General features: G+C 56.5%; 1 protein-coding gene across 4 annotated transcripts; it reads right to left on the reverse strand.

Annotated features, from left to right (window-relative positions):
- Positions 1 to 205: 205 nt before the first annotated feature.
- On the reverse strand, positions 206 to 23,267 carry ARHGEF1 (Rho guanine nucleotide exchange factor 1). 4 transcript variants are annotated; one of them, XM_049900947.1, is made up of 30 exons: positions 23,045 to 23,267; positions 17,397 to 17,442; positions 17,228 to 17,311; positions 16,700 to 16,813; positions 11,604 to 11,702; positions 11,327 to 11,369; positions 10,873 to 11,119; positions 10,405 to 10,434; positions 9,920 to 10,019; positions 9,687 to 9,774; positions 9,571 to 9,606; positions 9,176 to 9,313; positions 8,822 to 8,927; positions 7,312 to 7,479; positions 6,850 to 6,995; positions 5,024 to 5,170; positions 4,665 to 4,747; positions 4,301 to 4,426; positions 4,057 to 4,171; positions 3,815 to 3,915; positions 3,531 to 3,608; positions 3,187 to 3,262; positions 2,930 to 3,097; positions 2,281 to 2,368; positions 2,033 to 2,122; positions 1,718 to 1,785; positions 1,538 to 1,624; positions 871 to 1,034; positions 675 to 775; positions 206 to 293 (listed from the first exon to the last, which is right to left on the reverse strand). In XM_049900947.1, exons 2-29 carry the CDS (start codon positions 17,427 to 17,429, stop codon positions 692 to 694), a joined length of 2,907 nt encoding a protein of 968 aa, XP_049756904.1. In that variant the 5' UTR covers positions 17,430 to 17,442; positions 23,045 to 23,267; the 3' UTR covers positions 206 to 293; positions 675 to 691. The 4 variants fall into 4 exon arrangements, 3 of the variants coding, with proteins under 3 accessions (XP_049756904.1, XP_049756906.1, XP_049756905.1); XM_049900948.1 differs by having other exon boundaries at positions 254 to 340; XM_049900949.1 differs by lacking the exon at positions 7,312 to 7,479.
- Between the last annotated feature and the right edge of the window lie 379 nt (positions 23,268 to 23,646).

Here is a 23,646-nt window from a genome sequence, read left to right on the forward strand (position 1 = left end):
CCAGGCAATACTGAGATGGCCTGGAAAATGGGGGTCACTGTGGTGCCCCCTGGAATGAAGCCCTGAGTCCCCCCAGCAGAAGGCAAGAGGGAGAGAAGACCGGGGCCAGTGAGAGGGTGGGGGAGGCAATGACCCCAGCCAGGACTCTCCCAGGCATGACCCTGGCAGCGGCCCCCTCTTCACAGGCCCTGGGGGTGCAGAGATGCTGAGGCAGCAGTGCTGGTGGGCAGGGAGGCGGCCCCACACATCCTCTCCCCCATTCCCCATTCCTCTTCGTCCTTCTTGTAAAAGGCCTGAGGGGTGTAGAAGGAGGAGGGAGACAGGGAGAGAAAGAGAGAAGCTGACAGAGAGAGAGAGAGAGAAAACACACACACACAGGGACAGAAGGGGCAGAAAAACAGAGAGCCAGAGAAACAGACACAAAGAGAAGGAGACAGGGAGAGACACAGAGAAACAGAGAGAGAGAGAAACAGACAGAGAAGGGAGAGAAAGGGAAGGTAGAGAGAGCAAGAGCACAAGAGCCAGAGAAACAGATGCAAAGGTGGGAGGTGGCAGTGGGAGATTTGGAAAGACAAAAAGAAAGAGGTGAGGCTGTAGAGAGGGGAGCCCCTGAGATGCCCACTCAGGTCCCGCCTCTCCTGGCAGCACCCCACCTTCCCCTCACCCCTACTCACCTGTTGGGGCAGAATCCTCAGGTGCAGCCAGGCTGGGGAGCAGTGTTCCCACCCAGCTGAGATAGGAGGAGTCGAAGGCGGCAAAATTCCTCCTCCATCTCCTGGTGGGGGGAGGGGTCGTCAATGAGAGGGGTCCCCCACTAAGCCAGCCCCCCACAACCCACTCAGGTTGACTCCTTGGTCCCACTTGCCATACCTCCAGCCGCTTCACGGTCTCCTCCAGACTGAGCAGCTTCTCCTGGACCTTCTGGGTCTGCGATAGGCTCAGGGGACCACCACCCGGGACCCCATCCCCTTCTCGGGGAGGCCCTGCCCCGCTGTCTTCCTTCACAGGCAACAGGAGCTGCTTCAAGGACAGCACTGGGGTGGGTAGGTAAGGGGGATGGTCAGGAGAAGCAAGGGGATACAAGAGACGGGGGAGGCGTCCTGGGGCTGGAGATGAGGGCATCAGGCAAGATGAACTTGGGGTTAGGGCAGGCCTGTGCATGGGGTTGGGGACAGGAATAGGGATGTGGATCTAAGGCTGGGTCAGCACTGGCCAGGGCCACAGGGCATGGGAGGGAAGGGGGTGCAAGGGCTGGCACAGCGGATAGGGGTGGGCACAGGAAGAGACTGACTAGGGTCAAGGAGGGAATGGGTCTGCAGAAGAAGAGGGACTGGGGTCTACCCAGGATGGTGGTGCAGTCTGCGTGCCCCTCTTGTCTGTGGACTCTGGATTTGTAGTGAGGACGTTTTCTGTCAGCGGGGCACACAGTGAGTTGAAAACGGGGCACCTTTTTCTAGTTCACACTGAGGCACTTTATGGGCCGAGGGATCTCAGGGTGCAGGGCAGTGGGGGGCTCTTGGGGCACTGGGCGGGCTACCTTTCTGAAGGGCGGTGGCAGCGAGCTGGCCCTCAGGGCCTGGTCTGCAGAAGGGCAGGAGGTCACTGAGGATTCTCTCCATACGGCCTGCATGGGGAAGCAGGGAGGAGGCTCAGCTCCTGCTGGGCTTCCTGTGGACACGGCCCATCCCCTGAAACCCCCACGCCCCTCGGGTCTCACCATCAGGTGGAGGCATCTCTCTGCCACCGTTGCTGTTTTCAGAGCTGCTGAGCAGGGGTTCTCGAGTGCTGGGGAGAGGAAGTGCTGGGTGACCCCACGGCCCGGCCCCAGGGGACAGCAGGGGCAGAGAGACAGAGAGCGGGAGGTGGGAAGGCAGGGAGGTCCGGAGACAGACAGAAGTCAAGGCCTGGAGATGGGAGACAGACGATGGCCGTGGTGGGGTTGGCACATGCACATGGAGACAAGGTTGGGTGCAGGTTCTGGGGATGCCCCCCAACTCCCAGGACCTCCAGGCCCCTGCCTGGCCCCCTTCACCTGCTTGGGCTGGTCCGGGGGGGTTTTGGGCGGGAGGCGGGGGCGGGGACTTTCAGGGATCCAGCGGTCTCCGTGATGAGGGCACACCAGCTGAGGAGACAGGTGGGCCCCTGGGCAGTCAGGGCCCCCAGATCCTACACTGGGGCCTCCTACCCCACACTGCTCCACCTCCTCCCTGACCGCCCTCCAGGGACTCAGGGACATGGCCCTCCTCCTCCACCCCGTGCAGGGAACCCAAGCCCCCTCACTTCTTCCTCTCAGACACTGTCTGTGCCACCAGCTCATATATCTGGGCCTCCTGGTCCCAAGTGAAAATGACGTAGAAGGCTTTGTGATCTGTAGGGGGGCAGGGGGAGAGATGGGACTCAGAGCCAGAGTCGCCCCAATGTGGGCCATTCCCCCAGGTCAGACTGGACGCTGGGATGCCCCCCCCCACAATGGTGGTGCCCTCAGGGCTTACACGACTGGTCCCTGCTGGTTCAATTTATCCTGCTGATACCCCAGGCCCCCCATGTGCCCTCATCCTGAGTCCTCCCTTTCCCCCCTTATCTGATCCGGCAACAAGTCCCATCAGTTCCCCAAACAATCGCATCCTTGAATCACCCCACCTCGTAACCCTGGTGCAACCCCCCTTCATCATCTCATGGATATGTCTGCAAACCCCCCACCCCACTGTTCTGGCTACAACCTACTGTCTCCACAAGGCAGTCTAAGTGTCTTTTCAAAATACTGAACACAGCATGGCAGCTTCCCACCCGGTTTGATATAATGCCCCCGTCCTTGGCCCTTGGCGTGGCCTGCCCCCCCCCCTCCCCGGCCCTCGCCCCACCCACTTGGCTGCCCTGTCCTTCCCTTCGGCGGACACACAGGGCTGCTCCTGGGGCGCAGCGGACTCACCAGTGGCCACCTCTCGGGTCATGGCGGAGGTGAGCCGCAGCACAGGCCGCAGCATGGTCTTGCCATCTGGTGTGGGCGTCAGCGTGCGGCTGTGCGATTTGAGCAGCAGCCGCTCATCCTGGCGCTGGAGCAGCAGCAGCAGGTCATCCAGCAGTAACACATGAACCTCTGTGGTGGACAGCAGGTCTTCAGCCCCGTCCACTGGCCCGTGGCCCCGAACCTCCTCCCGGACCCCCTCCCCACAGCCCGGTGCTCACCCACAGCCTTGTCCTTCGTCACTCGCCATGTCAGCGGGCCCTCATGAACCAACTTTTTCTTGGTGATGTCCAGGTTCTGGGGGCCGGAAGGGACAAGGGTGGGGCTCAGGGACGAGGCAGGGAGGGGCAGAGGGTGAGACTGGCTAGGATCCTGGTCAAGGGCTGCGGTCAGGAATGGGCCCCCAGTGGGGACAAAGGGGTTAGGACTGAGAGGTCATTCTTACTGCCTGGGTCCATTATTAGACTGGCTGTGGCTGCCCCTGCCCCAAATCAGAGAGCTCCCAGGGCAGCAGGGTCAGGGGGGCCAAGGGCAGGTACAGGGCAGGGCAGGTGACTGGGCCCACCTTGAACTCGCTCAGCATGGGGTCGCTGCTCTGACGAAGGTGGGACAAGTCCAGGCGCCGCTGATAATCCTTGAGCCTCTGGAGCAGGGACAGGAGTGTTAGGGGACAAGCCAAGGGCCAGGGCTGACCCTGGTGAGGCTGGGAGGGAGCTGAGAGCCAAGACTAACTTCTAGACACTCAGTGTGCCCTGAGGGGACAAGCCAGGGCTGGGCCCAACACCTGCCCACGTGGTGACCCTGCACGGTGCTCTGGGGCCCAGGCTCACCAGCCAGGCCCAGGCTCACCAGCAGGTCCTCCATGTCGCGCACGGCCTGGTTGACGTGGTGCAGAATTTCCCGGCAGCACTCGGCCGCCCGCTCCACTTTCTTCCGTTCCGCAGGCTCTTCTGTGGGCAAGGGAAGGAAGAGCCCAGTGAATCCCAACCCCAGAGGCTCCTGGGTATCGGGCCAGGTGAGAGAAAAGAGAGCTGAGGCCCAGCAAGACAGGGCAGGCCCCTACCCACCCACCCGCCGGGGCCTGCTGGCACCTGTATTCTGTCCGATGCTTTGGAGGAGCAGGGGGTACTTGGTCAGGCGCTGCATCTCAGTGGGGATCATGTCCTTCAGCTGTAAGCGGCGACACCGTGGACGGCTCTCGGCATCCTGAGGGGACAGCAGCACTGAGGTGGCCAATGCTTTGGGGGAACCTGGATGCCAGTCCTCTCCCAGGAGTCTGGGCCCCCCAGCCTCCTCCTCCCTCAGACCCAAGAATCCAGGCCCACCTGGCCTCACCTGCACAAAGGCACAGAATCGAGGATCCTTGCGCTGTTTGGCTTTGAGCTGCTCTAAGGCAAAAGACTGCCGGCTGCAGAAGCGGGAGGAGATTTTCTGGAACCACGTGCCCTCAGCACCATCAAACTACAGTGAGATTCAGGCCAGGGAGGGTGTCTCAGGTGGGACTAGGAAGAGCAGGGACCCACATGGGGACAGAAGCCTTAAGTAGGAGGACAGGGCTGGGGTCCAGACCCTGGGCATTGAGAGTGGAAAGGGTTAGAGACCTGGCCTCTTGTCCTGAGGGAAGAGGGACTGGGGGCTTGGGTTCTAGGTCCTTGGCTGGGAGGCAGGGCTCGGGGGACTGAGGGGTGGGGATCCTTACCCGGGCCAGCAGCACATCCCCAATCTCCTCAATGAGGTAGCCACTATCCTGTCTCCGCTTCATCAGGCTATCAAGGAATAAGGCTGTGGGGAGCAGTGAGGAAAGAAGTTTGTGGAACTGGAGGGAGTCGGGCTGTAGGCGTGTCCATGACTGATCCCAGTGGACCTGTCCCCCACCACCATCTGCTTGTTGATGTGCCTGTGGTCCCCTCGAACACATGAGCTGTGGGGCCCTGGGACAGCAGACACGTCAACAAGAGCTGTTCACTTGAGTGTGCCTGGAGGCCGGAGGACACCATGGAGGGAGATGGGGCGGCAGTTGGGGAGGGGCGGGGCAGCAATGGGGTGCATAGCACTCACAATGCACCTCGATGAGCTCGTCCAGGCTGGGAAAGATGTTCTGCAGCTCATCCTGCGGGAAGAAGCCACCCTCCGCCATGGGCTGGTAGAAGAGGTCGTGCAGCACCCGAAGCATGCGCACGTGTGCCGCCTCCGTCACCAGCAGCTCTGCAGGCCACCAGGCAGGGAGCACCATTAGGAAGCGCGCAAACTATGGGGGCAGTCTCAAAAGCAGGCTGGGGTAATGAGGAGGGGGATGCAGCCAGAGTTGGTGGTGAACTCTTTCCGGAAGTTGGTGGGAAAAAAACCTCTCTTCTGGGTAGTCGTTTGTCCCTTACGTAACCTGTTGCCATGGAGTCAATTCCGACTCACTGCGACCCCACAGGGCAGAGTAGAACTGTCCCATATGGTTTCCAAGGCTGTAAATCTTTACAGAAGCAGGCTGCCGCATCTTTCTCCTGTGGAGTGGCTGGTTGGTTTGAACCACTGGTCTTTGAGTTAGCAGCTAAGCACTTAACTACTGCACCACTAGGGCTCCTTATCCCTCGCATAGATGCTCAGAATTTCTCGACCCACCACCCTTCTCCTGTTGCCATGGCAGCCAGCTAGGGTGACCCACAGTCCTGATTTGCTCAGCACTTAGGGGTTTCCCAGGACACAGGACTTCCAGTACTAAAACTGCAGAAGTCCTGGGCAAACGGGGACTAGCTGGTTGTCCTACTGCCAGCAACCTCACAGCTGAGCTTGGTCTCTAACCCTACAGAACTTTCTGAGCCTCTGTTTCTGGTACGAAAGTTTCTTCTACAGAGATTGATAACCTCAGATCCAGGGACCACCCCCCAGAGGGTGCATGGATGAGTTCCAGGGTCCCCAGGAGTCCCCTGAGATAAAATGCAGCATTCCATGTCTTGTGTGCATTTTTCTGGAGAGACTACAACACTGTCCAGCGTAGTAGCTGCTACCCACCTGGTGCTCTTTAGATTTAAATTAATTAAAATGAAATGAAATAAAAAATTTAGTTCTCCGTCAAACTTGCGTTTCAAGTGCTCAACAGCGATGTATGGCCAATGTCTACCACGCTGGACAGCACAGACATAGCACATTCCCATCATTCCAGAAAGTTCTACAATGCTGCTTAGGTTTCTATCACACCCTTGGGAGGACCTGCCACCCAAAAAGTATTCATCTACTACCCTAAAAATTGAATGAGGACCTTTCTTACTATTAATTCACCTGTAAATAAGCTACCAAGAAAGTTGTCTATTTTTGTCACTGTCCTCCCCACCACAATTACAAAGCACAGAAAAGAATCAAGACCAGAATGACACACCCATCCACAGAAGCAATCACTGCTAATATTTCCATGTATCTTCCCAAATTTTCCCCTATGGGAATCCTTTTTCCCCTATTAATAACCTCCCAAAATGAGGTCAGGTCAATTCTGACTTATAGGGACCCCGCAGGTCCCGTTAAAATGCTTCTACTCTGTACGCCACACTTCACACAAAACCTTTTATCTCCAAGACAATCTTTTGAGGTACAGGTTATTACTACCCATGCTCCACAAGTAAGGACTGAAGGCTCACACAATAAATACAGTTTTATATACCATTTTCAGCTCTTAAAGCCTAGCACTGTCCCACATTACTAAAAATTCTTTGGAAACGTCACTGTGTGACGGCCACATAACGTTCCATCAAGTGGCTGTAACAGGCTGCCCCCTGTTGGAATTCTCTCTGTGGTAAATAACATGGAGACAAACGTTGGCCTTCGTCTCTGCCTCTGCTAGAGCTGGATGGTGTCCCTGGCCATGGTGGGATGGTGGGGTTGGGGAGGGGCACACTCACCGCTAATGACTTCCTGCCGCTTCACCTGGCTCTTGGGCAGGCTGTGCAGGGTGTCCGGCGGGACCAGTTCCCGCCAGCCAGGGGGCTCCTCTGGCTCCAGCTCTAGTCCCAACCGCCCTGGCTCCCCCTCATCTCCAGGCTCAGGGCTGTGGGACAGAGCCTTGTTAGGGCCCCAGCTTGGGATGTCCAGGGAGGAGCCTTCTACTACTCCTTGGTGTCCAAGCCCTGTCTGTGGTCTCCGCGTTCGATGCCCCAGATCTGGTAGCCCACTTGGTAGACCAGCCCTAAAGCTCTAAAACAGAAGCATCCCACCCACCCCTCTCCTCTTCCAAGGTCTGTGACCACGGTGGGCCCTCAGTGACCTCAGTATCCAATGCCCAGTTCTCTGTGACTCTGGCTCCAGCCCCCCATCCTCCCTGACTCTCCAGGCTGCCTCGGTGGGTGGGGGAAGGAATGACGTACGTGGCTCGTCGGGCAGGGCCAAGCACAGCCGTGGCGGAGCTGGGGTCCATGTCCACGTCGCTCCGGGAGCGGCCCCCACCCCGGCCCTTAGCCCCGAGGCTGCCCCGGGAAGGCCGGCGGCGGTCACTCACCCGCAGGCTCTCCGAGCGCCCCAGACGCCCTGATAGCCTAGACCCCGAGGCCAAGACAGAGCCAGGCAGAGGCCAGAACAGAGACAAGGAGAGACCAAGACAAGGACAGAGATGGGAGAGACCAGGACAGGGACAGAGTCAGGGGAGACAAGGACAGAGATGGGGGGACAGGGACACAGACGGGGGAATAGGGACAGAAATGGGCAGACCAGCACAGGGACAGAGTCAAGGGGAACAGGGACAGAGACAGAGGATGAAGACAGAGACAGGGGAGACCAGGACAAGGACAGGGAGAGTCCAGGACAGAGATCAGACATGCAACAGAAGAGAGAAGAGAGAATCAGAGGAGTGGTGGGATTGTGGGGTGCTGGGGGGTCAGGAAGTATACTGAAATTTGGCTGGGAGAGGGGAGGGGAACCCTGCATGAGGCACAGGCCTGACCCCCTCCCTTCCCTGAGGCAGAGGGACAGAGTGGGGAGTGGAGAGGGAAAGGAGGAGTTAATACTTAGCTCTTCCACTGGGAGGGTGACGTCCCCAACCACCCCTCACAGGGGGTGGAGGGGAGGGGTGGCCCATGGGGAGAGGGGAGGGGCTGGGAGAAATGGGGGAGGGGCTAGCCCTCCACCCCACCCAGGGCCCAGGCACCCACCTCTTCCACCTTCTGGGGAGAGAGGGGCAGAGGGTCAGGGATGGACCCAGGTGGAACCCAACCCATCTCCCCACACCTCCCAGGGGTCCCCAAAGCAGCAGCACAAGGACAGGCAGGGGGCAGAACCTGCCCCCCCAACTGTGAGGGGGACAGGGCCCCCAGGGCATGGAGCACAGAGGGGGAGGGGGGTCATGGGAGGGGGTGCTACATGGAGGGGCAGGAGCAAGATGGGCAGGGGAGAAGGAGAAGGAAGGAAGAAGGGCTGAGAAAGGGAACGAGGAAGAGGGACAGGAGAGAGGAGAAGCGAAGGAGAATGAAGAGGGGGGAAGAGGACTGGAAGGAGGAGAAGGGGAAGAAAAATCAGCCAGAAGGAGAAGGGTAAAAAAGATAAACAGAAAGGAGAGAAAAGAGGCACAGAAGAAAGTTAAGAAAAATGAGCAAAAAACAGAGAAGAAGGAGGGGGAGAAAAGAGGAAGGGAAGGGACGGAGGGAGTGAAAAGGAGGGAGACAGGGAAGAAAGCGGGAAGATGAGAAACCGGGAAGAGAAGGAAGAAGGAACAGGACAAGGAAACCCCAGAGAGAAGCGGAAGAGGAAGACGGCAGAAAGGCAAGAGAGGCAGGCAGAGTGGATGCTCGGGGACAGGCAGATGCAGATGGCAGCGGCACCCCAACACACACCCCCCCAACACTCTTGAGCCCGGCACTGCCCCCCACACCCAGCCCTGGGCACCTCTCTGTGTCAGCACCCTCCTCAGTGCTCTCTGGGGCTGCCGGGGGCTCCAGGTTTGTTGGGCCCTGCAGGGGCAGGTCCCCCAGCTCCAGTGGCGGGTCAACACCTGTGGGGGCCGAGGGAGAGCCCAAGGCTGACTGGAAGGCCCCTATGGCCAGAGACCATCCTGTAAGGACCTTGGTTTCCTCTGCTGTGGAATGTGGAAGCTAAAGCTAAAGCCTGGCAGACACTAAGTGGCTGCTCTAACACTTAACTGGGGACACAGAGACGGAAAGATCTCTGAGAACAAGGCCATGGGCAGCTGGCGGGGATAGGGTGGGGGGGTGGTCCCAACCTGGCCCAGGAAACTCTCACCTGGTTCTCGGTCTGGGCTGTCCCCAGACAGAGGGTGCAGAGAAACTCCGAGGGTGTCTTGCCCAGGAACCCCGACATTTCGGTCTCGAGAAGGCACTGCCAGGCCTCCCTTCCGTTCTGTAGAGCCTTGCTTATCAGCTGGGGGACAGCAAGGGAGAAAGACGGCAGTGAGAGTCCAGCGATACTAATCCCCAAGGCTTGTGCTCCAGCCCCCTTCTCCCCATCCCCCAGGATCAGGAGTCCCCACCCCGCCTCCCACCTCCCTCAGACCCAGGAGTCTAGGCCCCCAGCCCTCGCCTCCCTCAGACCCAGGAGTCCTGGTCCCCAGCCCCCTCTCCCTCAGACCCGGGGGGTCCAGGCCCCCAGGAGGGACACTCTGGTTTCAGGACAATTACCTTCAGCCTCGATTTTGAGGTGTCGAAAATCTGGCACTGAAACAAGAGAGGGCAGGACAGTGAAGTGGGTGGGGCTGGCAAGGGAGCATGCGCAGGCAGAGGCCAGGGCACTTTACCCTGGGGCTCTCCCCGGTTCCAGCGGGCGGCATCCAGGATGCTGCTCAGTCCTTTCTTGGTCTTGGGAGGCTCATCTGGCCGCCGGTTCTGGGGGAGGATCGGGGGGAAGGAGAGGGATGAGAATTTCTGAGACTCAGATGAAGCTGAATTGGACTCTAGGTGTCGGATGTCATGAGGCATCCCATAGGGAGGTCTCTGGAGAAGGACCAGGTTTGGGCGCTCAGGGAAGCACCTTTTTCCGGAAGAAGTTCCTTCCCGATTTCTTGTCCCCGCTCTTGGTTCGCACCCCAAGGTGGCGCATGTACACGCTGATGGCGTTGACCACAGCAGCACTGTGAGGAAGTGATGGTGAGGGCCCTGACACACACACTCACATACACACAGACACACACACTCAGACACACACATTCAAACACACGCATTCACAGACACTGGGACCACGGTTCCCATCAACGTTCAAAGGCACGCACTTACACAGACACGCATACACTACTGCCCCCTAGAGGCAGAGGCCGTGTCCTCATCCTCCTGGTTCACTTCCCACCCCAACCCTACAACCACTTTCTGTGTTTCTGCAGGAAGAGGAGAGGGTTCAAAAGCTCAGGGGCCAGGAACGTTGCTCAAGCCCCCAGGACCCTAGAGTCCAGATCTCCAGCCCCCTCCTCCCTCAGACCCCAAGATTCAACGCCTCTCCCTGCCATCCTCTGCATCCGTCACCTCTTTTCTTCATCGGTAGAGATGGTGGGTCTGTAGAGAGAAGAAAGAAGTTTGTAACGAATTTGCTATGCCTGGAGTCTCAGCCCACCCACTACAAACATCCAGGTTGCTGTCCTCTTAGAGGTGAGGGATAGTGGAGTATGAAAGAACCTAAGACAGGAAGAGGAAGAAAAGGCAGAGGGGAAACTCCAGAAGCAACTATGAAAAACAATTAGGACTGTCATCCAGTGGGGGCGGGAGTTACAAGGACAGGTTCTAAGTGCCAGGTGGGAACACAAGAGCCATGGAACAAACCTGGACACTGGGAGGGAACCCCAAAGCTGAGGAGGAAACCTTAAAGCCAGGATAAACTCAAATGCCAGAGCCGGGGGCCCAAAAGCCAGGGGAAGAGCCGAAACACTAAAAAATGCACCCTGAAGCTGAAGGGGGAGCCAGAAAAGCTCTTGTGCCAGGTCCAGCCCCACTCACTGCATCTCCTCAAGGTGGGTCAGTAGCCGCTCGGCCGTGAGCCGCTCCCGGGCCTCATAGGTGGTGCGGTCCCGTCCAGCCCAGGCCTCCAGATGGGCCAGCTCCTGCTCCCAGGGCGTCATGCCCATGAGCCGCTTAGAGCGGAAGTCCTCCAGCTGCCGGCTGATGGCCGCCTGCTGGCTCTGCACCACCTCCTGCACGAACCGCCGCTGGATGTCCTCAGAGATTAGGTCAGGCCGCGTACGGTCTGCAGGGACATGGGCGCTTGTGTCAGTTCCCTGGGTCCTGGGTCCCCCGTCACTCGGACCACAGTTCCCACCCACTCTTGGGTTCCTGGGTGGCCACTGCCAAGAAGGAATGAATGAATCTCCACTGTCGAGCGGGAGCATGGGAGTGGTGGTATCCCTCCCTGGGGCCTCCCTGCTAGAAATCGCCCCCCCATCCCTCCTCTTACCAAGTTCAAAGGCGACGTTGGCAGGCACTGACACCCGCAGAACCTGCTCAAGAGAGAATGCGGTGAAGAGAATGGGGCTGGCAAGTACCAGGCCTGACTCGAGTTGTAGCCCAGGAAGCGTGATGGGAGTAACAGGTGGAACTGAGGAAGGTCCAGGGTGGCAAAGAGTCTCCCAAGGCCAGGTCCTTCACACTGCCCTCTGCTGGGCGGAATTGGGAGGTGCATGGCAGCTCTCCCGGGCCAAGGGGAGGGCAGGGGCCCTGCGAGGGCATCTTACCGCTGTCTTATCCAGGAAGCTGTGGTAGAAGTCAATAAAGGCCTTCTTGAACTCCTTGGGGCCCAGGGTGCTCAGCATGTCCGCGTGGAGGCAGCAGAGCTGAGGGAGACACAGAGGGTGACCTCTCCTCCTTCCCACCTCCAAACCACAAGTTCCTTTGGAAAGCCTGGGAGTTTTCTCAGCCTCCTGGCTGCCCCATGGCTGAGGGGCTCAAAAGCCACCTCCTCTGGGGAGAGCTCCCCTGACCCTCCCCTCTCCTCCACTCAGAGAGACCCTCGCCTCCCTCAGTGATTCCCTAAGGCCACCATGAGCATTTTCTAATTTTCTTTCCTGTGGTATGGCTCCTTGTGGTTCTGTCTCCTCCGTACTACTATTACTACTGCTGCTACTACTGCTACCACTACTGCTAAACCTACTACTACTGCTGCTACTGCTGGTACTGCTACCACTACTGCTAAACCTACTACTACTGCTGCTAGTACTGCTACTATTACTGGTGCTGCTACTATCACTGCTGCTAGTATTACTACTACTACTACTGCTGCTAGTAATGCTACTATTACTACTGCCACTACTACTACTGCTGCTGCTACTACTACTAAACCTACTACTATTGCTACCACTACTGCTAAACCTACTACTGCTGCTAGTACTGCTGCTACTGCTAGTACTGCTACCACTACTGGTAAACCTACTACTACTGCTGCTAGTACCGCTACTACTGCTGCCGCTGCTACTACTACTGCTGCTGCTAATACTGCTACTATTACTGCTGCTGCTACTACTACTGCTAAATCTACTACTACTGATGGTAAGTAATGCTACTATTATTACTACTGCCACCACTACTACTGCTGCCGCTGCTACTGCCACTACTACTACTGCTGCTGCTCCTACCGCTATTACCACTACTGCTGCTGCTCCTACCGCTAAACCTACTACTACTGCTACCACTACTGCTAAACCTACTACTACTGCTACCACTACTGCTGAACCTACTACTGCTGCTAGTACTGCTGCTACTGCTAGTACTGCTACCACTACTGGTAAACCTACTACTACTGCTGCTAGTACCGCTACTACTGCTGCTGCTGCTACTACTACTGCTAAATCTACTACTACTGATGGTAAGTAATGCTACTATTATTACTACTGCCACCACTACTACTGCTGCCGCTGCTACTGCCGCTACTACTGCTGCTGCTCCTACCGCTATTACCACTACTGCTGCTGCTCCTACCGCTGTTACCACTACTACTGCTGCTGCTCCTACCGCTGTTACCACTACTACTGCTGCTGCTCCTACCGCTGCTACCACTACTGCTGCTGCTCCTACCGCTGCTACCACTACTACTGCTGCTGCTCCTACCGCTGTTACCACTACTACTGCTGCTGCTCCTACCGCTGTTACCACTACTGCTGCTGCTCCTACCGCTGTTACCACTACTACTGCTGCTGCTCCTACCGCTGTTACCACTACTACTGCTGCTGCTGCTACCGCTGTTACCACTACTACTGCTGCTGCTACCGCTGTTACCACTACTACTGCTGCTGCTCCTACCGCTGTTACTACTACTGCTGCTGCTCCTACCGCTGCTACCACTACTGCTGCTGCTCCTACCGCTGTTACCACTACTACTGCTGCTGCTCCTACCGCTGTTACCACTACTACTGCTGCTGCTCCTACCGCTGTTACCACTACTGCTGCTGCTCCTACCGCTGTTACCACTACTACTGCTGCTGCTCCTACCGCTGTTACCACTACTACTGCTGCTGCTCCTACCGCTGTTACCACTACTGCTGCTGCTCCTACCACTGTTACCACTACTACTGCTGCTGCTCCTACCGCTGTTACCACTACTACTGCTGCTGCTCGTACCGCTGTTACCACTACTACTGCTGCTGCTCCTACCGCTGTTACCACTACTACTGCTGCTGCTCCTACCGCTGTTACCACTACTGCTGCTGCTCCTACCGCTGTTACCACTACTACTGCTGCTGCTCCTACCGCTGTTACCACTACTACTGCTGCTGCTCCTACCGCTGTTACCACTACTGCTGCTGCTCCTACCGCTGTTACCACTACTACTGCTGCTGCTCCTACCGCTGTTACCACTACTACTGCTGCTGCTCCTACCGCTGTTACCACTACTGCTGCTGCTCCTACCGCTGTTACCACTACTACTGCTGCTGCTCCTACCGCTGTTACCACTACTACTGCTGCTGCTCCTACCGCTGTTACCACTACTGCTGCTGCTCCTACCGCTGTTACCACTACTACTGCTGCTGCTCCTACCGCTGTTACCACTACTACTGCTGCTGCTGCTACCGCTGTTACCACTACTACTGCTGCTGCTACCGCTGTTACCACTACTACTGCTGCTGCTCCTACCGCTGTTACTACTACTGCTGCTGCTCCTACCGCTGCTACCACTACTGCTGCTGCTCCTACCGCTGTTACCACTACTACTGCTGCTGCTCCTACCGCTGTTACCACTACTACTGCTGCTGCTCCTACCGCTGTTACCACTACTGCTGCTGCTCCTACCGCTGTTACCACTACTACTGCTGCTGCTCCTACCGCTGTTACCACTACTACTGCTGCTGCTCCTACCGCTGTTACCACTACTGCTGCTGCTCCTACCGCTGTTACCACTACTACTGCTGCTGCTCCTACCGCTGTTACCACTACTACTGCTGCTGCTCGTACCGCTGTTACCACTACTACTGCTGCTGCTCCTACCGCTGTTACCACTACTACTGCTGCTGCTCCTACCGCTGTTACCACTACTGCTGCTGCTCCTACCGCTGTTACCACTACTACTGCTGCTGCTCCTACCGCTGTTACCACTACTACTGCTGCTGCTCCTACCGCTGTTACCACTACTACTGCTGCTGCTCCTACCGCTGCTACCACTACTGCTGCTGCTCCTACCGCTGTTACCACTACTACTGCTGCTGCTCCTACCGCTGTTACCACTACTACTGCTGCTGCTCCTACCGCTGTTACCACTACTACTGCTGCTGCTCCTACCGCTGTTACCACTACTACTGCTGCTGCTCCTACCGCTGTTACCACTACTACTGCTGCTGCTCCTACCGCTGCTACCACTACTGCTGCTGCTCCTACCGCTGCTACTACTGCTGCTGCTACTACTGCTGCTACTACCACCACCACTACCTATACTAAGAAGGCTTAGTGTATACCAGGCATCATTCTGAACTACTACATGCTTTAGCCCGTTCAATCACAGGGACTGTCATTATCCCCATTTCAGATGAGGAAACTGAGGCACACAGAGGCCAAGAAGCATGCTCAAGGTGACACAGCTCATAAGTGGCAACGTTGGGGTTTGAATCCAGGCAGCCTGTCTCCACTCCACTGCCTAGAACTACCATTAGCAACTTGTGGGTGTGTTTTGGGGGAGTGGGTTCTAATTCACCTGTGTTACAGACAGGTGTTGGATAGTGGGGGGCTTCGTAAATAAACAGCTGGACAAGTGGGGTTCATTTATTCACTCATCAAGAATTTCCTGAGGTTGCCTGTGTGCCAGACCTGGGCTCGGTAATGCTGGCAGTGGGGACTCCAGCCTGTCACGCTTTGCCGGGGGGCGGGGGGGCTCTTGCCTGGCAAGGGACATGGCCTCAGTATGGCAAGGGCTTGCCTCAGTGGGGGCGGGACTGTTTCTCCACTTGAGACAGGTTCAACAAATTTACATCCAAACTTCCCACCCACACATACACAAAATAAAGCCAAACTCCACAAGAGGTCAGCAAGCAGCAGCCCAGGGGCCACAACAACCTCCAGATGAGACAACAGAGTGGTGTGAGAGCAAATCTCAAACTTCCAAAGGCCATTGTGGGCCATCTCAGGCAAACCCCTGGCCTCTTAGGCCTCGGTTTCCACATCTGTTAAAGAACACTGCAGTCAGCACAATCCCTGGACTGAGTTCCAGAAGCTGGAGTTCTCAAGTTCTAGAAACCCCAAGGCTCAGGTGGGGGACTCCCTGTCCAGAGCATCCATGCAGCAGGGAAGGGGCAGCTCCTTTCCAATAGAGAATTCCAATAAGGAAAGATACTGGCAATTTCCCAGTTTCCAGAAGCTTTAGCGTCTCCTGCCTTCCCGTCCACGTGCCTTTCCTTCTGCATCTCCCAGGCATCCCTCCCCAGTATTCCCACCCATCTCCTTGTTTTCTGGAGGGATGTGCTAAGTATTGGAGCCCTGGTGGTGCAGTGGTTAAGAGCTTGGCTGCTACCCAAAAAGTTGGCAGTTCGAATCATCCAGCTGTTCCCTGGAAACCCGTTGGGGCAGCTCTACTCTGTCCTATAGGGTTGCTATGAGTCGGAATCTGCTCAAAGACAACAGGTGTCGTTTTGATTTTTGGTGCCAAGTATGTAGAGTACGGCACTGTGCCCCAGACTACCCCTGGCTTGTGGCCTGTGCTGGGCAGCACTGGGTCTTCTTTGGATGGGACCCTTTATATACAGACCTCCTGCCCACCAGCTTTGTAACTTCTGAATCACTTTTCCTTCCTGCCTAAATCACCTGCCGAGTTTTCTGGACTCTGCAGGTGTTTCTGGGTGAAGTGGGTCTGCATCCACATCTCCTAGGAATCCTCTGCCTGCTGCAGGAGGCTTTTGCATCATTAATTACGTTCTTTTTCCCTGTGGGCTGCCTCTAGCGGCTTTCTTGTTTCTGGCTCAGGGTCGGCGTCTGGACCTGAGATGGCTAACAACTTTCTCCCAAGAACCAACCCTGCCGAGAAGGCCACATACAGGACTGCGTTCCCCTCCAGAATTCATGGGGAAGGGTGCCATCACAGATGGGTGGTACACGCGGGCATGGCGGGACAGGCGTGGCTGTCAGATTCTCTGCTGCTCATCGTGACCTGCCGTGAGATCTATGTGGGTGCCTACAGTCTTCCCTGGGTGACACAGCAGCCTTTCTGGCTCTTGTCCACAATGCCCTCTATTTCTAGATCCCATGCCAGGCTGTTTTTCCAGACCCTCCGGCTCATCACTGGTCTAGCTCACTGGGCAGCTGTGGGCCTGTCCCAGCTCCACCCTTGCCCGTGCCTACTCAGTCTTGCCCTCACCAGGGGTGCCGGCTCGAACTGCAGGGCCACGTGCTGCAGGAGGGCTATGAGGTGGACTGGGCGCCGCTTCACCTGCTCCAGGCTCTGGAACTGGCTGTTCTGCTCCTCTGCATTCTGGGAGATGGAATTTCGGGGTGAGTAGAATGGGGAGAATGGGAGGGGCCTGGGCTTGATCGTGCCCCAAGGTTAGCACTTCCCAAAGGATGCAAGCTGGGAAGATCCTGGGAGTAGGGGTGCAATGCTGGGCAGCAAAGGCAGGTGTGGGGGGGAATGGGTGAGGTTTAATGCCATATGGTGGGTGATGAAGACAGAAACGGGGATCTGTGCTGTATGGGGGAGCACAGCGGCTGGGGGCAAGGGAGATGAGGTACCAGGAAGAGAAGGAAGATGGGCAGTGGAGGAGGCAGCAGGGAGCATGTAAGGGTGGAGAAGTGGACCTCCAGGTGGAAGGGGATACTAAGGGCTGGAATGAAGGGCTAGGGCCTCAGGGAGCCCATGACAGAAGTTCTCCATGCAACTCAAGCTCACCGTCTCCAGCTCATTCTCAAAATCTTCGTCCTCAGCCCCGATGATGCTGATGGGCACCAGGCCAGGCCGGGGGGGCCCTGGGGCCTGTGGAAGGGGAGGGGTGGCTCAGCCCATAATGCTCCCCACCACGTGTAGCCCCAGCCCCGACCCTTCAGCTGGCATCACTCACCGCCCCTCGGGCCATTTCTTCCGCTGCCTGCATGGGTTCCACACGGCTGAGGGAAGAGGAGGGGCCGTGGTTAGGTGGTGGGAGGAGGCAGCAGCGTGGTTATTCACAGATTCCTGGCCCAGGTGTGAAGGTGAGTAAACAGCCTCCCCCCATCCTGGCCTCCTCCTCCGCAGCTCAATGGGGCCTCTGTGTGGCGACAAAGAGCCCTTCAGAGACCAGGGAGGCAGAGAGTCCAAGCACAGGGAGCCTGGGGGGTGGGGGTGGGGGGGAGCTGGAGGCCCATGGGCCTGGGTCCATGCGAGGGCTGTGTTTGTCTGGGAGCCTATAATTTTGGGTCCCTGATGGACGAGGGGACTTCGACTCCTAGGTGTGAGGGAAGAGGGGGCTGGAGCTGGTTCTTAAGAGGACAGGGCCTGCAGGCAGCAGAGTTGGGAAGGTTAGAGGGGAGGTAAGTGGGAGCCAGTTGGGGTGTGGGGGGCTCTCCTCTGATCAGTGACAGGCTTGGGGCAGGATGTTGCCTCTGAACCCACCAGCCCCACTTCCTGTGGCAGGAAATCACACTGGCAATTCCCCCAACCCCCAACTCCCTCCACATAAGAAAACAAAATTCTAAACCCTTCTCCCTCAGGGATCAGAAATTCTCCCACCAAGAGGTCCTGTCCCTCTCAAGGACCTCATAGCTTCCTGGCAGCCTCAAGTCCCAGAGGCCTCAAGTCCCAGAAAATGAAGTGTCCTCGGGCAGCTTGTCCCCAAGGTGGTGTCTGCCTCCCCCCCCGTCCTCTGTCCCTCTGGCTGTCTCTCCTTTCGCGTCTCCCTAGCTTTCTCTCCCTCAAAGCTGTCTCATGCCTCTGCCCCTCTTCTCCTGGTTTCCTCATATTTTTCTTTCCCTTCCTCCAGGCCTCTCTCATTTTTCCCACCGTCTCTGCCTCTCCTCTCTCCTTCTCTCCACCACAGTCTCTCCCCTCTCAGACAGTACCTGCCTCAGTTGCTTGGTCTCCCTGTCTCTGTGCCTGTCTTCCTACCTTGGGCTTCTGCAGCCACCAACTCCACACCTCTGAATGGCTGTCTCACGTGCTGCCTCTCCTTGTTCCCCTCCAGCTTTCTCCCCCATCTCGTGCTGTCTTTCCCATCTTTTGCCTCCCCTCGAGTTGCAGCCTCACCCTGAGTCTTTCCACTAACATCCTCTATGTCCTTAACTAGTCTGACTAATGCCACAGGCGCCCATGTCAGGCGGGAAGGAGCTGTGGAAAGAGGGTGGGGTAAGTGGGGGGGGGGGTGCCCAAAGCTATTTATAACCCTAGTTGCTTAGACCCACCCTTCTCTCTCTCCCATAGGCCTCCTTCCTAGTAGTCGATAAATGGTCACTGGTTCTAGTTATGGTTATTAAACGACGATCGTTTCTGGAGTATCCAAAGCAATCCTATAGGGTTACCTCAGTAGGTAGTTTTTATTCTTTTCAATACAGTGTACGTGTTCAACACCCAAGCTCGGGTAAATTAAGATTTGAGCATTGTTAAGGTTTCCAGAAATAAATTTGGAAGCCCAGACAGAATAATAATGATGGTTATTTATCATGAGAGCTAAACTTACATGGCATGCACAGTGTGCTAGGTGCGGCTCTAAGCGCTTCTCCCGTTATTAACTCATTTCACCCTCAACTTACAAACACCCCAGGCTATTATTAGGCCCAGTAAGGGTGGGAAAACTTTTGCCAGGCCAACAGCTGCAACTTCTGGGCTGAACAATGTGGCCACCCACGGGACATGGGAGGTCCTTGCTCATCCCACTTAGGGGTGGGGAGGTTCAACGACTTCAATGAGGAAGAGGAGTGGATGCACACTATCTGAGCCACTGCTTGGTACCAGGCCCTGAATCGTGCATTTGACACATATTATCTCCTTTACAGAGCACTGGAGGCGCAGTGGTTAAGCATTTGGTGCTAACCAAAAGGTCGGCAGTTCAAATCCACCAGCTGCTCCTTGGAAACCCTATGGGGCAGCTCTACTCTGTCCTATAGGGTCGCTATGAGTTGGAATCAACTCGACGGCAATGGGTTTATGAGTTTTATCTCCTTTACCCTCATCACAGTAACATAACATTTAATGTGCACTTACGATGTGCCAGGCATAGCATTACAACTTTCTAGAGGTATTAGCTCATTTAATCCTCTCGATGACCCCAGGAAGTAAGTGTTATTATCATTCTCATTTCACAGGGGAGGAAACTGAGGCACAGCTCGTAAGGCACAGAGCCAGGATTCGGACCCAGACGGTCTGCTCCAGAGTTGATGCACTTAATCACCAGCCTATGTTGCTTCATAGCATGGGGACCCCCACCCCACTCTTAGGGAACACAAATCTGAGCAAAGCTCTCAGACACATCAGGTCTCCTATGATGCCTGGGAAAGCCAGGGGCATGTGGAGAGGTGTTCAGGCTGGACTCAGCCACTCCACAGAGGCCTGCAGCTCAGAGGGGACTCTGGGGCCACTGGTTGTTTAGGAAATGGGCGTGAGGAAGACCCACAAAGGTCGGGAAATTATAGTTTGAAGCTGTCAGGTGGTAGGTAGATCTATAGGCAACTGGCAGGGCTGGAGAACAGCAGAGGGGGCGTTGTGTATCTGGCGAGGGTTTAGATTCATAAGGGTGTGGGTCCTACACCAAAGTGGGCATGGATCAGGGACCACATGGACATCTAGGTTCTCTGCAGGGCCAAGGGTCTACAGGATAGTGAACAGATGGTCCAGGGTCTCCAAGGACCTCTGGGAGCCTTACGGAACCTAAAATACAAAGGGCTCACAGTGAGCCTATGGGAGATCATAGAATGTATAAGACCCCAGATTCTACCTGATATTCAATAGGTCTACATCAGGGAATCCCTGGGTGGCACAAACAGTTAAGTGAGCAGTTAACTGAAAGGCTGGTGATTCGAACCCACCCAGAAGTGTACAGAAGAAAGGCCTGGCAATCTGCTTCTGAAAGGTCACAGCGTTGAAAACCCTATGAAGCAGTTCTACTCTGCAACACACGGGGTCGCTGTGAGTAGGGACTGACTCGATGGCAACTGATTTTTGGTTCTGAGTCTAAATTAGTGGTTCTCAACTGGAGGTGATTTTGCCCCCAAGGGGATCTGGAGCCCTGGTGGCACAGTGGTTAAGAGCCACTACGATTTTTTTTTTGGGGGGGGGCGTTTTAGTTTTTCATTTATATTAAGTCTGCAGGGTTTTCTGTTTTGTTTTTTACGACACACAACAAATACTTTAATATAATCTAATAAAATAGTTGAACAATTTTTTTTTTAGATTTACATTTGTATAGAAACAATCTGTGGAACTCCTCAAAACAAAAGTGTCTAAAATAATTGGTTAAAAGCTGCAGTTTCCATTCTCAGCTGAAATATGTCTCCATGCAGTTTCCCTTGGTCCAAAGCTTAAGGCCTTGGGAAGGTGGCCAACCTAACCAAAAGGTTGGCAGTTCCAATCCACCAGCTGCTCCTTGAAACCCTATGGGGCAGTTCTACTCTGTCCTATACGGTTGTTATGAGTCAGAATCGACTCGACGGCAATGGTTTGGGTTATTTTTGTTTGGTTTGGTGACATTTTTGGTTGTCTCAAAAGGAGGTGTGCTAATGACATTTAGCAGGTAGATGCCAGGGATTATGCTAAACATCTTTAAATATACAAGATAGTCCTGTCCCCCTCAACAAAAAACTATCCGGTCCAAATCGTCAACAGTGGGGAGGTTGAGAAGCACTGGTCTGTAGGCAATGGACAAGGCATGGAGCACAGCAGAGGAGGTAGGGTAGGGGCAGGGCAGGTTTAAAAGGTCCATAGGTGCGGGGGTCTTAGAGCAAAGTAGGCACAGATCGGGGACCACATAGGGGCCTGGGTTCTCTGCAGGGTCCAGTGTCTACAGGATATTGAGCGGATGACCCAGGGTCTCCAAGGACCCCTGGGTGCCTTCAAGATCCTAAAATACAGAAGGATCAAGGTGAGTCTATAACAGGCCCTTAAATATGCATAAGGCCCCCGATTCTATTTGACACATGGTGGATCTACAGGAATTCGGGGTTCATACGGGGTCAGGATTCAATAGGGGAAGTAGCCAGTCTATGGGGCCTCTGAAGACTTAAAAGGGCCGCAGAATTCTATACGTGCGTGTGGTGGGTCCAGAGACTCAGGTCTATGGCGCTCTGGATTCTAGAGGACGCTCTTGATCTAAGTGGGCCTCACGTCTATAAGAAACCGGGTCTCTACGGGGGCCTAATAGGAACCTGGAGGGTATGCAAAACCTTGCAATCTATCTGGAACGTGGCAGGTCTACAGGAACCCCAAATCTTGCAGAGGACGTGGCGGTTCTATCTATACAAGCCCCAAATCCTACAAAGGACTCAGCGGTGTACGGGGCCGGGCCATGCCGGGGCGTACGTTGGGAGTCAGACTCTGACCCCCCCGGGGCGGGGTTCCTCACCTGCTCCAGGTCCGAGAAGCCGCAGCTGCCGCTGGAACCGAAGCCTCCGCACGCCCGCTCCGGACTCCCCCCACCCTCACCGCCGAGCCGCTCTAGCCACCTCAGAGTCCGCCTTTGCGCTCAGCTCTACTCCTCCCGGCAGGCGCTCTAGCCCGGCTCCTGCCTGGCTCATGCCTCAGCGACTCCACTCCTCCCGCCGCCCGCTCTAGCTCTCCACCGCGCCACGCTGGCCAGACAGGGCCGCTCTGGCCAGCCTTGGAGGGCTGGGGTTTCCGTATCTCGACTGCCCGCGTCACTCTCCCGGGCCCCGCCCCTCAACCCCCGCCCGGAGGTGGGGATGGTTCCAGCCCGCACAGCAGAGCCAAAGGCGAGGTATCCGAGTCGCCTGGGCCCTGGGTCCCTGGATCTCGGACTGGGGCTTCCTCCCTATCCTGTCTCCCTACTTGTGACGAGCTGAATTCTCAACGCGTGTACATCCCCCAGCACTTTCCTTTGGGGCTGGAAAGCAAAAATCCTGGGTTCGAGCCCAGTTTTGTTTCGGACATGCAGTGTATCCTGGAAGAAGTCTCAGTCATCCCATCTGTACAATGGGGGAAGGTCTTCAGCTCTCTCCTCTACACCCATCTCCTAGGACATAATTAATGACCTCCAAACGCTTTAAAATTTTTTTTTTTCTTTCTAAACGCTTTCAAACACACTCCATTGGCAACTATCAGTTTCATCAGCGGCCTATAGCCTTGTTATTGTTTTTCTTTTTAGACGGCCCAGAGCACGCGGGGTTGGAGCAAGGCGCTTAGCGGAAAGCACCTGAGAGTTCAAATATCAACTCAACAGTTTCGGGATGTGTGCGCCCTCGAGCGAGTCGGTTCGGCTCCCTGGGCCTCAGTTTCCCCACCCGTGCAACAGGGTGATTATCCGTCCCCCGCTGAGCAATCGAGAGGCATTGACCCCGGCCGCGAACCCTTTATCCCCATCCACTGAGCGCTCGGCTTGTATTAGTTTCCCTCTCGTTGCCCCTTTGACAGATGGGAAGACTGAGGCCCAGGGAGGGGCAGCCGCCGGCGCAGTGGAGCCCTGGAGAGGCCGCTCCACGGCCTGCAGCGCCCCAGCCCCTCCACCTCCGTCCCTACTTCCCCCAGCAGCGGAGGGGAGGGGGGCGGGCGGGGCCGGGGACGGTGTACCTGGTGTCCGCGCGGGGAGGTGACCGGCGGGGCGCCCGGGGTCGGGCTCGGCGATCCCCGGCCCTGCGTCCCGGCTCCCGCTTCCTGGCTCCGGCGGGGCAGGAAGTTGGGGCGTTTTTCCGGAGGCCCCCGCCCCGCCGCCCCTCCCCGCTTCCTGCCCGCGCCCCGCGCCCTCCCGGCACCTCCGCTTCCTTCCCCTTCTCGCCGCTTGGGTCTCCGCAAGTCCCGGCCCCACCCTGGCCCCGCCCGAGCTCTGCCCGGCTTTGTCCGTCTGTCGGTCCGCAGGGCGCGGGCTCCACGCTGCTCATATCTCTCTGTCCGAGTGTCCGCCCGCACAGCCCTGGCGGGGAGGGCCGGGCGGGGGGTGAGTGTCACTGTCCGCCACCGCAATCGGAGCAACACCCTCGCCTGGTTTCCTCACCGTGGTTCGGCTTCTCCGCCCGGTGTCGCTTGGTCTCCCTCTCTTGCTTTGCCTCTGTGTGTCTCTCTCGCTGTTGCCTTTTCTTCTCTGTCTCTAGTCCCTCTCTCACCCCCTTTCTTGGTTAGGGTCTTTCCCTAGCCTCTGCTTCTCCCTGTGTCTCCTCCTCCTCTGTCATTTTCTC

This window comes from Elephas maximus, chromosome 11, assembly GCF_024166365.1.
Source record: "Elephas maximus indicus isolate mEleMax1 chromosome 11, mEleMax1 primary haplotype, whole genome shotgun sequence".
In the NCBI taxonomy this organism is placed as follows: Eukaryota; Metazoa; Chordata; class Mammalia; order Proboscidea; family Elephantidae; genus Elephas; species Elephas maximus.